The sequence below is a fragment of the Bidens hawaiensis genome, unplaced genomic scaffold (genome assembly GCF_021521415.1).
Source record: "Bidens hawaiensis isolate Kalapana, Puna unplaced genomic scaffold, B.hawaiensis_p1.1 tig00020325_1, whole genome shotgun sequence".
Lineage (NCBI taxonomy): Eukaryota > Viridiplantae > Streptophyta > Magnoliopsida > Asterales > Asteraceae > Bidens > Bidens hawaiensis.
Window position 1 is genome coordinate 150,170 of NW_027493089.1, and position 17,697 is coordinate 167,866.

The 17,697-nt window shown below is 37.6% G+C and overlaps 4 protein-coding genes across 4 annotated transcripts; 3 read left to right on the forward strand and 1 right to left on the reverse strand.

The window, feature by feature from the left end:
- Nucleotides 1–1,060: 1,060 nt before the first annotated feature.
- On the forward strand, nucleotides 1,061–2,943 carry LOC143560326 (putative glycosyltransferase At3g07620). Its single transcript, XM_077048650.1, has 2 exons — nucleotides 1,061–1,610; nucleotides 2,437–2,943. Exons 1-2 carry the CDS (start codon nucleotides 1,061–1,063, stop codon nucleotides 2,916–2,918), a joined length of 1,032 nt encoding a protein of 343 aa, XP_076904765.1. The 3' UTR covers nucleotides 2,919–2,943.
- Nucleotides 2,944–4,432: 1,489 nt separating this feature from the next.
- Nucleotides 4,433–5,287, forward strand: LOC143560349 (F-box/kelch-repeat protein At3g23880-like). The gene has a single exon (XM_077048667.1). It carries the CDS (start codon nucleotides 4,433–4,435, stop codon nucleotides 5,285–5,287), a length of 855 nt encoding a protein of 284 aa, XP_076904782.1.
- Nucleotides 5,288–6,502: 1,215 nt separating this feature from the next.
- On the forward strand, nucleotides 6,503–7,306 carry LOC143560350 (uncharacterized). Its single transcript, XM_077048668.1, has one exon. The coding sequence runs from the start codon at nucleotides 6,503–6,505 to the stop codon at nucleotides 7,304–7,306; it is 804 nt and encodes a 267-aa protein (XP_076904783.1).
- Nucleotides 7,307–10,253: 2,947 nt separating this feature from the next.
- Nucleotides 10,254–13,450, reverse strand: LOC143560337 (serine/threonine-protein phosphatase PP1 isozyme 3-like). The gene is made up of 4 exons (XM_077048659.1): nucleotides 13,257–13,450; nucleotides 11,949–12,508; nucleotides 11,659–11,881; nucleotides 10,254–10,463 (listed from the first exon to the last, which is right to left on the reverse strand). The coding sequence occupies exons 1-3, from the start codon at nucleotides 13,432–13,434 to the stop codon at nucleotides 11,693–11,695; spliced, it is 927 nt and encodes a 308-aa protein (XP_076904774.1). The 5' UTR covers nucleotides 13,435–13,450; the 3' UTR covers nucleotides 10,254–10,463; nucleotides 11,659–11,692.
- Between the last annotated feature and the right edge of the window lie 4,247 nt (nucleotides 13,451–17,697).

Sequence of the window (17,697 nt, forward strand, 5' to 3'; positions counted from 1 at the left end):
CAACAAAATAGCCAATATAATAATAGAGAGATTGGATTTTAATATTATTGGCCCATTGGTTGACGATAAACCAAACTTGATAAACAACCGTCTCAATTTTCAACCTATTTTCTACTAGTGATCTTTTATGTATTCATCATTTCACAATAAAACTAACGAGATTACTTTTCAGTTAGCACGCGATTGCCAAATGACATAGGTTGAAAGTAGTTTGTCAGAAAATATTTTTTAAGTTAAGCTTAACACCGATCAATTAATTAAAATAGAGATTATTAAAATCCAAAATCCGCTAATATTGCCAAGAACAATGCACTAACTAGAGGTGAACAAATAAACCGGTTAACTGAACTGACAGGAAAATCGAACCAAAACTGAACCAGTTTGAAACCGATTATGTAGAAACCTGTTTGGAATCGATTGAAACCGTATGTTCAGAACCCGTTTGTAATTTTCTCAACCAAAACCGGTTAATTGAACCGAAGTCGGCCAAAATCAGGCAAAAACTGATCAAAACCCGAACTAAAACCGATCGTAATCTGGTTAAGAAACCGGTTTCAACCCGAACATAAACCGAAACTGATTTTTAACTTTTGTTAACCAAACCAATCCAGTTTTAAGATTTAAACTGGTTTGTGCACCTCTATCCCTAAGGCTTTTGTCTATGGTGGGGGAATCGAAGCCCCTCCACAATGCCACGTAATCGTCACGTAGAAAACGAGGTTTCGAAGCCTCTCTCTATGACGTCTCGCTGTTGTTTAAAACCCATTGAGCACCCCAATATATATATATATGAAAGAGAGAGAGAGAGAAAAATGAGGGCCCATAAATTCGGTACAAAGGCGCCGGTGGTTGTGAAGTCGGACACCTCCTTAAGCGCCTCCCGAACCGCGCCCCTCGACGGTATCCCATGCCATCCGTGCCCCTTCGCCGCCCCCTTCCACGCCCATAGCAAAGGGTCTAACTTCCTACATTTGACTAATTCCTACATTTGAACTTACATCCACACCTACCTACAACCTTCATCACAAACTCATTGCCCACCAAAATCCTATTCTTTTCCATGGCTGCCTTTACAATCATTATACTCTCCTTCCTCACCATCACCACCACCGTCACCAGCACCACCCTCTACCAGTCACCCAAAACCACCTTCTCCAACTACAACACCATGCTCTCCACCTTCAAAATCTTCACCTACTCCACCACACCCACCACCACACCCCAAGAGTCCCAATTCCACACCTCTCTCCTCACCTCCCACTTCACCACCCAAGACCCCAACCACGCGCACCTCTTCTTCCTCCCCTTTCCTCCCTCCACCTCCACGCGCTCCCTCGCGCGTGCCATCAAATCCATCCGTAACACCTTCCCCTTCTGGAACCGCACGCTCGGTGCTGATCATTTTTATTTGTCAGCCGCCGGCGTTGACTCGTCCGCTGACCGGAACGTGGTTGAATTAAAAAAGAATTCGATTCAGATCTCGTGTTTTCCCACGGCTTCTGGAATGTTTATTCCGCATAAGGATGTGACTCTGCCTCCGGTTCACTCGTTTGAAGGAGTATCCTCGGTTAATGATACCGATACCGATACGAATACGCCGTTTTATTTAGGTTACATGATTTTTTTTAATGGAAAATGTAAAATGTTAGGGGTGTTAAATGGGTCGTGTTCGGGTGGACCAAAAAGTCGTGTTGAGTACGTGAACTCAAAATTGGTACGAAGTTTCACGGGTTAACCTGAACACGACCCATTTAATGGTTCAAATGAGCCGAACTTGAGCTCGAGTAGGTTCCAGTTTGGCTTGTTTGACTTATGAGTTATGAGAGCTCGAATTTAGCTTGTTTCGAGCTACTTTTCTAAAACTCTAGCTCAGCTCATTTAGTATTTTATTGTTTTTTATTTATTTAGATAAACTTAAAAGAGTATAAACTTGGCTTGAGCTCGCGTAGTAATCTAAATAAAGCCAAACCTTGCTCAAGCTCGGCTATACAGTGTGAAAATTAATACATCGAAGTTCAAAATAGGTAAAATTTAAAAAAGAAAAAAAAAGCTTAATATTATTTTAAGGCTCGACGAGGCTACGAGCTTTCGACACAAGGCTCGAGTTTGGGCTTGATAATCACATTTTATTTAAATTTGATATTTTTTTACAGCAAATTTGATACTCAACCAATTTAATTTACTACATAAAATACTTAAAAGTAAGAAAATAAAATGAGTATAAATGGGCTAATGGGTCAACACGTGGACCTGCTGGGTTGAACCGAACTCGGCCCACTTAGTTAAACGGGTTTGCGGTTCGACCCGAAACTAACCCCGAACCTGTTTATTCCAAAACCAAACCCGCAGATTTTGTGTTACGTTCGTGTCATGTTTTCGTGTCGTGTTAGTGTTAGTATACTTTACACAAATAATTCTTAACTATTTTTCGTTTAGGTTACATGAGATTGACCGATGAAAGTCATCATCCTACTTTAATTAAAGAAATTAAAGATCATCCTGATTTCAAGGTTGAACTCGATCCGACGAACAAAAAGAAGAAATTCGTTAAAAGCAGTAGGTTTTGTTTGTTTGTGTACGGGTCTGATATGACGTGGATGGTGGAGGCGTTGGCTTCAGGGTGCGTGCCAGTGGTGATTACTAACCATCCGATTCAGGACCTGCCGTTGATGGATGTGATCAACTGGTCCGAGATTGCAGTGTTTGTGGGTCCCACAGGCGGTGCAGAGGGACTGAAACGGGTGTTGGATGGGATAGAGAAAAGTCGGTATGAGCGTATGGTGGAATCTGGTGTGGCAGTGACGCAACATTTAGTGTGGAACGCGGAACCAAAGGCGCATGACGCGTTTCATATGGTTGTTTATCAACTGTGGTTGAGACGACATACGATTAGATATGCGAGATGGGTAGAGCAGTAGTTATTTGATTTGTTTTTCATGTTTTTAGATTGCTACGAGAGAAATAAAACTTAATACAACTAGAGATTTGACTGAATGGTTATTACATGTATAAGTCCTATTTTTTATTTTGTACATTGAATAAATCTGTATATGTTTATACTCTACAAAAATAATAATTAATAATCCAATTTACTTGAGGCATAATTTTTTTCTCTAACTTCGGCCCAAAAGTTTTTAATGATTTTCAGGGATGGCATGTGTTTTGAAACCCGGACCGGATTAGGGCTGTCACTTTTACCCGAAACCCAACCAAAAAAAACCCGTACCCGAACCCGAACCCAAAAAAAGACCGACCCGAACCCGAACCGAATTAATTCGGGTTGGTCTCGGGTTTGATTTATAAGTTTCGGGCCAACCTAAATAAACTTTTAGTTTTGAAATTAAATATATTTCTAGGTATAATTGGCTAAGTCTTAGCCATTACGCTGTGTTCCCGAGTTTCATCAAAATTTGGCTTTAATCAACTATTGTAATTTTAACTATTATAGATCAATTGCTTATTATTAATTTATGTTTTCCATTACTAATAGCAATTGAAATCGAACAACCAAATCATGCCCGATTGAATACGATTATGGCTCGAACTAGTTTTACACTTTTGAAGTTATGTTGGTTTGTTATTTGATTATTTGCTTTATAAGCAAATTAAGAAGAATATGTTATTTTAGTTTTAGTATTGTAGTTTTTTATTTTTATTTTTGTTTTCTAGGATACTCGAAACCCGATTAACCCAACCTGAAAAAACTCGAACCCGAATTACCCGAACCCTAAAAACCCATGAGATATTTGTGTTGGGTTTCGGGTCAAGATTTAAACCATGAAACCCGAAGAACCCGACCCGAAAAAACCCTAAACCCGAAAAACGAACCCGAAGAACACCCTTGACCGGATTCGACCCGAAACCCAAAAATCATACCCAATAACTAGCTCGAATTACTAGGTTTGGATTTAGTTAAACTTTTCTCGGGTCGGGTGACCATTGTTTTAAAACTATATAGTTATATTTTTAAGAAAAGGTTACATGCGGCCATTTAAGTTGGCAAGTAAATGAGTAATTAAGTAATAATATATACTCTCATATATAACTCCTTATACAAATAAGGTATAACAACAAACATAATAAATACAACAATTTAACTTATTTACGTTAATTATTTGTATTGGTAAGTTATTGGGCTTACATATATATTTTACGAGCCCTAACATGTTTGTGTATCGATCATCTGCAGCTAAACCCTAGTTTCGAAGCTTTGAATGATGGAGATGGAGGATATGATATATGGAATATTATCAATACCACCCATCAAATCTTTAGCTCGTTTCCGGTGTGTATGCAAATTATGGTTGAAACGCATCAACGATCCTTACCTTCGTACCATTCATGTGAAAGAAGAACCTACGCTAATCATGTTCCAATGTTCTCCAAGTCATGAAAAGATCAAATCACGCATGGTGTGCGAAAGGAAGTCGTTATGGAGTTGTGTTATAAGGGTCCGTCCTACGACTATCTGCTTGTTAGTAATTCATGCAATGGGCTAACCTTGGTCTGTTACGAACGGGACCCGTGTAAGGCGGGCATCTATAGATTTGCGGTTATTGATATTGTTAGTAAACAGCGTCACGATTTGCCACCCCTCGCAATCAGAATTAAACCTTGTGACCTTGACTTGGACGGTCCATGCAATGCAGCAGGGATTGGTTTTGATGATTCCACCAACACTTTAAAGACGGTGTTTGTTGTCGCTAAAACCTCATGTAATAAGGCATGCGCTATGGTTCATTCCTTGGGGACGAGCTCGTGGCGAAAGTTAGCACAAGTCCCGGATTATATTATATATGGTGAAGGTGTATTTGGTCATGGACGTTTGCATTGGTTGACGTTCGATTGTGAAGAAAAAACAAAAATAGTGTGGTTTGATGTGAAGACAGAGATTTTCGGGTTAATGGGCACTCCCAAATCAAATGGGAATGTCGACGACTTCGAACAGTTGGTTGATTTAAACGGTATTGAAGTTGGATTTACATATATCGGCTTCGCTTATATCAAGATGTGGATATTAAAGCAGGAAAAAGAATGGGTGTTGCATTGTTGCTTTGATCAGCTTAGTCTGATTAAGCCCCGGTATTTTGTGGGGGTTTTGGGTTTTTGGAACAAAGATGGGGACATATTATTGTCCTCCAACAGAGGGGAACGGTTGTTCGTTTACGCCCTCAAAAGTGGTCATTTGCGAGAAGTTGATCAGGGGGATTCATGTAATGTATCAGAATTCCGAATGTGCCAAAGCAGCTTGTTTTCGCTCCACGCAAGTGCTAGCTTATTCCCTTAAAAACTGCTACGTTCTCGTTAAGATTGTTCGTATCTGCAATTATCAAGTTGTTTATTTTGAGTATGGAGCTCCAAATTGCCTATTTGATAGTTATATAGCCATTAAGTTGTTAACTAAGATTGCTTCATTATTAATATACGGTTGGTTTTTCTTTGTTTTTATTTTTAACCTTCGACGTGTGTACGCGTGGTGGGGGTGGGGTAGGGAATGAGAAAGTTTAAAATTTGATGTGCCACTAATGTGATAGTTTGTGGAAGTTTGTTATTGCAGATGCTCTTAAGCCTGAATGTAATAGGTCCTAGGGGTGTTCATGTTTCGATTCGAAACCGTGAAACCGTCCAAACCAGTTCGAAAAAATACCGGTCGAATTCGTTTCAACTAGTAACAGAATATACATCGTTTTAATTATTCAAAGTGTTTAATAATTTATTTTTACTTAATAACCAATATAGTGAAAAAAAATATATATGTGCCATAAACATAAGTGTTCCAAATCTAGCATATTACATCCATTATTTATACTAGCAAAATAGCAACTTTTATTCAAGCTAACAATACAAAACCAGTGGTTAACGGCTAATAACAACCTGATATTTCAAACCGACACAAATAGTCCCTGACCTATTCATCAGTCTTCAAACCCAACTATTAGTTACTTGTCACATTTAGCCCAAACTTATAAACTTCCTTTAACATCAACACCAGTTGACTAAACGTTGACCAATCATAATCTGATCATATCTTATAAGGGGTGTGCGACGATTGGTCCGAGGTCGCTTTTCATGATTTTCATCGTTGGAAAAGCTGTCTTGGGTACATGGTAATCCTGATTGACTCAATTCAAATGTCTATGAGGTTGAAGGCTAAATTTCAGTGTCTGCTTTTTAGAAAAATTGATCAAACTTTATTATTTTTTAATTTTTAAATTTCCCCAAACATTACATAGAGTTGTTATTGTTGATAGTTTGTAGTTTTACCTTTTCCTTTTTTTTACATGTAAAAATCTCTCTTATTTAACAAAAAGGTTTCAAAAATATCAAAAAAAAAAAAGATTTTTAAAATCTATTTCCTTCCTTGTCCTCCACGTTTCACCCCCCTGTATATACACACCAACAATTCCCACAAACCTTCATAACCATGCTACGTCTTAATTCATTCATAACCAATTAACCACACTACTTCTTCTTCTTCTTCATGCATCATTGGGACGACAACATGGACACCCTCTCTTCCTCCGCCACCGCTTTCGACCACTACTACTCCGCCTACCCGCTTTCCCACGCCTCAAAATCCCACCACGAACCTGGAAACAAGATCATAATGCCCGCATCCGCCCTCAACGAACTCGCTGCCCTCTCCATCTCCTACCCGATGCTCTTTCGCATCGGGGGCCACCACTCCCACTGCGGCGTTGTGGAGTTCACCGCGGACGAGGGTTTCGTGTTACTCCCCACGTGGATGATGAACAACATGCAGTTGCCTGAAGGTGAGCTTGTGAATGTTAAGAACACTAGCCTCCCTAAAGGCAAGTACATTAAATTACAACCACATGCAACCAAATTCACCACCCTTTCGGATCAAAAATCGTTGCTCGAAAAAGCGTTTAGGGATTTTGTTTGTCTTACAACCGGTGACACTACTGTGGTTCATCATGGGGATGAGAAGTATTTGATTGATATTGTGGAGACGAGGCCGTCACGTGCGATTTTATTGTTTGAAACCGATTGTGAGGTGGACTTTGCGCCCCCGTTGGATTATCAAAAGATCGAAAAGAGACGAATGGAAGAAGATCATGCAAAGAGTAAGAAGGTTTCTAAACTGGCAAAGAAAGAAGAGATGGAGATTAAGAAGGATGCTAAACCGGAGGTGAAAGAAGCGATAGGGTTTAAGGCGTTCACTGGATTGGGGAGGCGGCTTGATGGGCTATCGTTGACGGCTGTGGCTGATGATAAGGACATTGTGAAGATTAAGGAAGAAGGGTTTAAGGCGTTTACGGGAAAGAGTTACCGGTTATCATAAGTAATGGATTGCTTTAATTTTTTGTTCTTATGACTAATTCTTGTTCTTGATTCTGTAGTTTAAGGTTCATGTTGTTGGATTCGTTAATCAGTTTTTAAATTCACAATATGTCAATATGATTGTACTTATCTAACATATGCTTGATTGCTTGGTATGGATTAATGACTACGCATGATTTTGGTCACAAGTTGTTGATTACTTTGTGCCTTAAAAGAAAATTTTAGTAGACAGATTGTTGTTTGTTGTGAAGCCCAGCTAATGATAAATAGGTAGCCCAATGGCCCAATATGGCATTTTATTACTTATTTTATTTTATTTATAATTTTTATTAACAACACTAAATGGGCTCTAATCTCAAGCCCGGGTTGAACTAGAGGTGCACAAATCGGGTTCACCTTGAAAACCCGAACCGGTTCGGAACCGGTTTTTTTCACACCGGGTAGAAAATGAAACCGATTCCAGTCAGGAACCGGTTCGGTTCCCGACCCGAACCGATGCCCAGAAATGCAAACTTTTAGGAACCGGGTAGGTTGGAACCGGAACCGGTTTTTACGTAAAAACCGGTTCCACCGGTTTTTTTTGAAATTTAAACATTATAGCCGTTAGGAACCGGTTCCAACGGCTATATAGCCGTTTTTGACCGTTGGAACCGGTTTTTTAACTATAAATAGGTTATCTTCTTTCTATAAATAGCAAGGTTTGTTTGTGTACTTGTTAAACCACTCCCAAAACTATAAAACACACTCCAAACCACAATTAACCTTAAACCGACAACAAATGGCAACCAATGATGACGTTGTTATGGTGATCGAAACAACAAGATGCCCCGATGTTTGGGTTCATTACGATTTGTGTCTCATGACCGACTCACATAAGTTGGCACGTTGCAAATATTGCTCGAAGTTTCTTAAAGCAGCGTCCAACTCGACATTACGAAAACATACGAATAAGTATTGTCGAGAGAAAAGAAGAATGGAAGCTAAAAAAACGGAAGTGGGAGAGTCGTCCGGCTCTACAACCCGTCGGAACCGGTTATTCCGGGTACGAACCAAACCGGTTCCAATTAAGAACCGGGTAGGAACCGGTTTGGAACCGGTACTGACATATAAATATGAGAACCGGGTACGATTTTCGGGTACAAAAATACCCAAACCGGGTATTGTTCCAACCGGGTTGGAACTGGAACCGGTTCCGGTTCGGTTCCACCAGTTAGGTTCCGGAACCGGTTTTTTTTGTGCACGTCTAGGTTGAACCAATTAAAGTTTATATTCACGCTAAATTTTTACACCCTAGAGGTGCACAAATCGGTTAACCGGTTAATTTTTTAACCGATGTTTTTTTTTCTTTTTTCTTTTTTGGGGGAAATAACATATTAGGAAAGGAAGTTGACTGAGAAGGTAAATCATTTTAGAAGAAGCCAATCACGAAGGCCAGAGGGGAGGAGAATGCCAAATCGAAAGCAACCCGTAGAGCCGGTTCTTGTAGACTGAGTCTAGTGCTTCATACGTTACAAGACAAGGAAAGGATTTTGGTGAGCTTATGATGAAGTTTGTAGGTAGGTATGGAGGTACTTCTAACGAAGGAATTAGTCAAATGTAGGAAGTTAAAATTTCAAAACCGGTTTGGTTTGGTTAACATAAGTTAAAAATCGTATGATTAGTTTCGGTTTAGGTTGAAACCGGTTATTTTACCAGGTTACGATCGGTTTCAGTTCGGGTTTTGATCGGTTTCGGTTCAGGTTAAAACCGGTTTCTTTACCAGGTTACGATCGGTTTCGGTTTAGGTTTTGATCGGTTTCGGTTTGGTTGTTGATCGGTTTCGGTTCGGATTGAAACCGGTTTCTTTACCAGGTTATGATCGGTTTCGGCTCGGGTTTGGATCGGTGTTTGCCCGAATTTGGCCGGCTTCAGTTCGGTTAATTGGTTTTTGTGGAGAAAATTACAAACCGGTTCCGAACCTACGATTTCAATCGATTCTAAACTGGTTTCTACATAATCGGTTTCAAACCGGTTCAATACTATTCAAGTCAAAGTGTTTAATAATTTATTTGTACTTAAAAACCAATACAGTGAAAAAAAATATACGGGCCATAAACATAAGTTTTCCATCCATTATTATACTACTAGCAAAGCTGCAAAATAGCAACCTTTATTCTAGCTAACAACACAAAACCAGTGGTCAATGGCTAATAACAACCTGATATTTCAAACCGACACAAATAGTCCCTGAACTATTCATCAGTCTTCAAACCCCAATTATTAGTTACTTGTCACATTTAGCCCAAACTTATAAACTTCCTTTAACATCAACATCAGTTGACTAAATGTTGACCAATCATAATCTGATCATATCTAAGGGGTGTGCGTGGTGTGGTTTGGCCAAACCGAAAACCAAAACTTTGATTTTTGGATTTTTGAAACCATTCGGTTTCGATTTTTTGGTTTTCATTTTGGTTTCGGTGCGGTATCGGTTTTTTCGATTTTTGCCATTTGAGCTTTAAAATTTTAGGCCAAAAAGAAAGTTGGCCGAAAATAATAAATTTAGTTATAAATAATTTTATTAATCCTTAACTAATAGATTATTAAACATTTAGATAAAAGTATTTGAGTTACATATTTATTAAATTCTAATAAATTATTTAAAATTAAAAATAATAATCTAGAAATTCGATTCGGTGCAGTTTTTTCGGTTTTTATTGCATGCAAAACCAAAAACAAACCCAAACCGTTAATTCAGTTTTTACAAAAATATAAAACCAAACCGTCGGCTTTTTGTTTCGCATCGGTTTTTTTGTTTGGATTTTTTGGTTTTTTCGGTTTCGGATCGGTTTTTCGGTTTCTTGCACACCCCTATCTAGCATGCTGTAATCGACCAATTTCTTTCTCAACGTCTAACAAATCTAACACGACATGCAAAATAGTTGCAGCTAAAAAGTGACCGGAGAAAGTTCATTTGAAAATTACCAATAACTTGTTGAAAGTAAAATCCAATCCATCAGAATTCATTCATTCATGTTGTAGTACTAAAAAAAACAGAACTGTGAATACTAAACTTACCAAGCTAAATATATACACATATTCAAGTCCATAATCACCACCTCTAAGCAGTACAAGTAATAAAAAATGTGCCCTCTCATCCAAAGCCTATCTTTTCTTCTCTGGAAAACATAAAAAAACATGTTTAATTGATACCAACAAATCAACACAATAATATTTTCATTTATAGAAATAGTTTCAATGAACGGATTTGTTGATCTCGTTCGTTTATATTCTAAACGATCGAACACAAATGAACCAGCAAAAACGAAGAAAATAAGTGTGTGTGTTCGTTAGTCGCCTACCCAAGTACTGGTTCTAAAATTTTAACTAGGTTGATGCATGATAGGTCAATTAGTATTACTAATAAGTAATAATAATAAATAAATTTAAATGAATAAACGTTCAGAATGGGGCATACGTTTATGCTTTTTATTTAAATAAACAATTTTTTTTGTTAATATCCATTAATTTGTTAAAAAAACAAGCATGTTGTCGGTTCACAGAACGTTCTGTTCATTTACAGACTAAAAAACATTTCATATTCAATCTATACTAGATTTGAAGTAAAAAAAAACTATAAACGCACCAAACTACACTGATACTATTTTAAAAAGCCCATTTTGACCCGAACTCATTTTACACAGAAGGTATATTGATCCAAACTCCATTAAAATGAACATTTTTTTTTGTTGATATCCATTACTTTATTACAAAAACAAACTTCTCGTCGAACGTTCCATTCATTTACAGACCAAAAAATATCTCATGCTCAATCTGTACTAGATTTGAAGGAAAAAAAAACTATAAACTTTCCGAACTATACTCATACTTTTTTAAAAAGCCCTCGTTTTGAGCCGAACTTATTTTACACAGAACATATATTGACCCGAACTCCTTTTAAATGAACAAACTTTTTTTGTTGAAATCCATTACAAATACAAACTTCTTGTCGAACTGATCACAGAACGTTCCGTTCATTTACAGACCAAAAAACATTTCATAATCAATCTATACTAGATTGAAGTAAAAGAAACTATAAATGTTCCAAACAAAATTGATACTTTTTTAAAAGCCCGTTTTCACCCGAACTCATTGTACTCAGAATTTATATTGACCCGAACTCATTTTATTCAATATTGACCCAAACTCGTTTTACTCAAAACTCATATTGACCCAAACCCATATGACCCGTTACCCAAGCCCGCCCAACCCACCTTGTTTGCCTAGCTTAGCAGTAAGAAATATTTGTATTCTATCACATAATAAAAATCATTTTAACAATAAAGCTAAACAAAACAATAAAATTAATCTGACCTTAGGAAGGTAGGCAGCCAAAGTAACACCATGATCACATTTTTGTAGACATCAATAACTTATTTTTCTTATCAACCGGTTTCAGAATCTGGAACGAACACAACAGATTTTCATCGACACTCATCATCGCACCCGCATTATCAAATTCACCACAGTAATTCGGAGCCGAGAATATAGTCACTAGTTGCCTATCAGCAAAGAATTCATAACCATCTTCCACAACCTACATAACACAAAATCTCACATAAACATACATACACATACATACGCGCATAAACAAGTATATTAACCTGGTGCGCACGACAGACGAGATCCAAATCATGTTTTGCCAAAAACTCAGAAACCTTATCAGCACCGAAAGTATACGAAACGCCTCGATCATTCATCCCCCATCCTTTAACATCTTTACTCGGATCCGACCATAACAAATCACAAAGCAGGCCCGTATCCGGGATAGCAGTGGGCCGGGGCAAGTTTCTAATCTGATCCAAATTATTAAGATCAGGCGACAACCCCCCGTGCATACACAAGATCTTGTCATCAACAATAGCAGCAACAGGTAAACAGTTAAAACATTCAGTAAACGCCTTCCATATCTTCACATTGAACCGACGCTTGCACTCGTCATAAAACCCGTATATCCTGTTTATTGAAGCGCATTCATGGTTTCCTCTCAGGAGGAAAAAGTTTTCCGGGTACTTGATTTTGTAAGCGAGTAACAAACATATTGTTTCCAGGCTTTGTTTACCGCGGTCTACATAATCTCCCAGAAACAGATAATTTGATTGCGGAGGATAGCCTCCGTATTCGAATAACCTTAATAAGTCACTATATTGTCCATGAATATCCCCTACAAAATCACAAGTTTATACCGCTATGAATATATGAATCAAAGATAACGGAATACCAAGTAATGAACCAAACCAAACAAGGCCTTGTTCATGTTCGTCCGTTAAGCCTTTATCAGACAAGCGAATGGTTCGCATACACCTAACCAAATGAAATTTCTTGTTCGTGTTCGACTTTTCGTACATTAAGAAAATAACTTGCCCGTGAACGGTTCACGAACACAACTGAACACAAACAAAGTTATATTTGATTTGGCTAACCGAGAAAATGGTCAGTGGCTCGGTTCCAATGGTTCGGTCCGACTACCAAGTTTTTGTTGGTGTTTTTTTAACATTCATAACCATATGTTAATTTACATATAAATTAATCACATAAAATTCTTGTAAATATATATTTCGTTCATAGTTAATAATTTTGCCTAAATCTATACCTTAAGTCGTTAACCAGTGTTGTAGAAATCACGAGTCGCTAGTCGAGCGGTGGGGTATGGACTAGCGATCAATCGGATTGAAATATACGCGTAATTTTTAAATATATTTTATATATAAAATTTTCAATTTTGACCGACTTTATCAAACAGTAATTAATCGGGTACCCACTGGGATTAATTAGCACCTAGACGGGATTTTTACTACGGTTGTTAAAGACTAAAAGTAATAATAAAAAAATATTAAAACCCTTTGACCAACAAACATTAGCCAACATAAGTGGACGTAAACAAACACATTATCAAACGTTCACGAGCTTACCACAAATTTTAAAAGGGGCTTGGAGTTCAAGGAGATTGGGTTGATTAATAAAGATTTCGCGTGAGGTGGCACATAGCTGCTTGATTTCAGGTTCGGATAGTTGAACCAGCTTCCCGGATTTAGTGGATCGGACTTCGATTAGCCGTTCGATTATCTTGTCAACGACTACGGGGTCCATTGAAGAAGAAAGAAATAAGCAAGATCCTCTGGGAAACAAAGCCCTCTTTTGTTGGATTAATATTATTATATTATTGTTAAGACTGATTCAGATATTTTGGGACATGACGGCTGCAAACGATCGCTTAATTAGTAATTTGGGAGCGTCAAGATGGACCGGGTTAATTGTGTCTTTGATAGGCTATCACCAGCCGAGCCGAACCGAACCGAACCGAACCGAACGATGACTTGCTTGTTGTTTGGCTCGTTTATAATCGAACCGAACCGAGCCAAAATCGAAGCGAGCATTTTTCGATTGAACATCGAGCGATTTTCGAGCATTATTTATTTATTTTTTTACTATAAAATTTCAATAAATCAATAAAAAAACTAGTTTGAAGGTTGTAAATAATATATTTTTGTAAACAAATTAGTAGTTTTTAGATAAGCATGTAATAGGTTGTAAATTTTTATTAGAAATAAATTTTAACTGAGATGTAATGAATATATAAACAAACTTCTAGTATTCTGAAAACTTGATATGAACAAATAAAACTGTAAAATTGACGAAATTAGGAAATTTTTAATGGGTTTATTAAATTGTATGCTTGTAGTTATGTGTGTTGTCTATATATTAATATATTTGTTCATATATAATTATTTATAAAATAAATTAAAAGTATTCGAGTCGAACCGAACCGAGTGACCCTTTGCTCATTGCATGACTCGTTTACAAACCGAACCGAGCAGAGCGGCTCGTTTACAATTGAGTGAACATTTTCGAGCAATTTTCAAATGAGCGGCGAACGGTTTGAACGGCGCTAGGCTCTTGCCTCTTGGAATTATTTTGTTTTTGACTAAGGAATGCTATTAACGCACGAAAATGGACGTGTGGTGCAGTGGTAGAAAACCTTAGTTTCTTAATGGATACCGAGGTTCTGCCCCACAAACAACATTTTGAAGGGGTATGGGTGGTTAAATGAAGGAAGATTGGGATCTTTGTGATCTCCAATTTGATCTTGAGGGCTTTCGGGTTTTATCATTAGCGGGCTTTCGGGTGGGTGGGATTTTCCCGGAACTAGAGATAACTATGAGGCGCTTAGTATGGCTGGGTTGGGCCAGCTGGTGGTGGCCTTTTACCATTGAGTCACCCCGTATGAAATACCTAAGCAATTCTCTGTTTGTTGACCATTAAAAAAAAAGGTGCTCTAAAGAGACCAGGAAAGAACAAGAATGTTTGCTTCATAACCGGTTCAGGTCGGGCCAAGGTTTTGCTTGACTAAATTATTTCAATATACCCCTCTAATTATATTGAAACACCTCTAGCCCTTTGATTATAACCAAATACACAAGCAAGATGCTTGAGAAAAAAGTATAAAGGGAAGTTTACAAAAGTTTGACCCATAAGAAGGAGCATGCCTAAATCTCCCTCACCAAACTAGACATTGATGAAGTTCTGTTGAAAATTAAGTCGTTTCTTGCCTTCCAAATCAACCAATATGTGTTCTCCACCAAAAATTGGGAGTTGTGTAGGATATTCCGGTCATTCTTGAACTGACCTCCAAATCAGCCTAACATGTGTTCTCCACCAAAAGTTAGGAGTTGTGTAGGATATTCCAGTGATTCTTGAACTGACCGAAATGGACCAATTAGCGGGACTTCAACCCATATCATAATGAATTAATGATTGACCAAATTTTCTTTAGATCCTTTTAGAGTTTTAGTCTTGTTTATACTTTATAGGTGTTATTAAGTATATGTGGGATTAACAAGATAAATTGACGATCTTATAATCTCCTCCGTTGCAACTTTTAATTATAGTAAATGACCTTATATTCATTACATTATTTATCACATTGTTGATATAAAATAAGATTTGTTTTTGATAAACAAATAATGATTTGGAACATTTCATCGACTCCTATAGTCCTTCCTAACTAATCAATGATCATGCTATATAATTTTGTCAAACTACGTATAAAATTCCAATCTGATTAATCGCTAGTCGGTACTCCACAACCCGCCTAGCGTCTAACGAGCTCTACAACAACACCGGGTGAAATAAGAGAAGTGTGAAAAACTAGGTTGGTCCTACTTTAAACAAAGAAGAACAAATTATTAACCATGAAACAATCTTAGTTTGCTTCTTTTTTTGTAAACACACTTAGCTTGAAAGTTAACAACTTAATGGCTATATAAATATCGAATTGGCAATTTGGAGCTCCATACTCAAAATTAACAACTTGATAATTGCATATACGAACAAACTTAACGAGAACTTAGCAGTTCTTAATGGAATAAGCTAGCACTTGCGTGGAGCGAAAACAAGCTACTTTGGCACATTCGGGTTTCTATGCTCTCCATGGAATGAAACATGGTTCATGGCACATCACGGTATGAGTCTTTAATGACAACAAACACCGTCTTTAAAGTGTTGGTGGAATCATCAAAACCAATCCCTACTGTATCGCTCGGACTGTCCATGTCAAGGTGACAAGGTTTAAATCTCATTGAGAGGGGTGGCAAATCGTGACGTAGTTTATAAGTGTAACATGTGCATAGTGTCGCTTTTAACATAAACCCGATCTAACCCTGAAAGCCTGAACTTGAGAAAAGTCTAACCTAAGCCCTAACCAAAGTAATTTGGGTTGGTTCGTGGGACTATTTTATGGGTTTCGTGTTAACCCGAATAAACTTTTTGGTTCAATCGAGTTCGATGATGGTGTATTCTATTTAATCAATTATGATTTTTGAGGCTTAATCAATTACAAGTTAGATTATGGTATATTCTATTTGATCGATTAGTAGGTTAATTGCGTTTGATCATGTATATTCTGTTGGACTTGACTGTTTAATCGAGTATGTATGGTTTAATCGACTATGGCATATTCCATTAAATCGAGTACGGTTTAAATGATTTTTGAGATTTTTTTAATCCATTAGTAGATTCAATCTAGCACGGCTATGCTATATTATGTTTGACTTAGTTGTTTAATCGAGTATGGTTTAATCCATTATGGTACATGATGTTTAATCGATTATGATATTCCATATATAAATTGACTTTCTTAGAGCTTTCATTTAAAGTTAAAAGTTTTTTATTACATCGAAACAGAAGATAAACATAAACAATGTATTATGATATTGCGACCCAAAAGTGTCACAATCATACCTCTCGGCTCTTCATCAAATTAAAACAAAGATGCCTTACGATATCACATAAAGTGTACAATGTAATACCATGCTTTAGAAAAAGAAAGTTGATTTTTTCGAACGACAACTTTCATTAAACGACAAAACTATGAACACGTTAGGAATACAACAAAACAACGATCTGAAAAGAAAAAGAGAATCTTTCCATAATAAAGACTCTTTATGGAATCTATGATTGAGCCGGTTGGTAGTATGAAGCAAACCCAAACTCCACAAATGACTCAAGCTCTAGTAACTAGAGGTGTACAAAAAAACCGACCCGGAACAGGTTAACCAGAAACCAAACCGGACCGTTTCACGTCTAAAACTGGTTTCAGTCAAACCGGTTCCAAAACGAACTGAACTACCGGTTCGTATAGCGGTTCGGCCTTTTCACAATCAAACCGGTTTTTTTTGCCTAAAACTGGTAACCGGTTTAAAATCGGTTCTAAATCAAATCAAATCGGTTTGAATCAGTCTGACTTGTTCTACGCTGAAACTGGTTTCTAAACTGAACTGGACCATGCAAAACCGAAATTGGTTCGGTTACCCGTTCGGTTTAAAAAAAACGGTTTTGTACACCTCTACCGGTAACTAACCACAGATCCAGTGAATGATTCGACTTGTGAGGCCCAAATACAAAAGGAAAAAACATGTTGGGCCTCAGCACCGCAGCCACAGACCCAACCTACTATTGGATCCAGTGAATGATTCGGCTTGTCTTGATCATCTATAACGAGCAACATAACACTTGCTTTTGGTTTGCTCAGTGTACTTGATAGTTGATAACGTGTCAACTTTGAGACACATACCTATAACTCAATGCCTAATTACTTTGTCATGGCCATTCATTCGAAAGCATGTGCTTCGGAGAAGAGTATGGTATTGTCACTGGGATGGCAATAAACCCGAACCCGATAGGAAAACCCGAAACCTGACATAATTGGGACGGGTAATACCCGACCCATTAGGGTTTGGGATTAGTTTTGAAAATTTTCATGGGTTTGGGATTTGCGACATACCCGATTACTTGACCCGATTACCCGATAGCATTGACCCGTTTACACGATTATATACCCGATGTACCCGACAT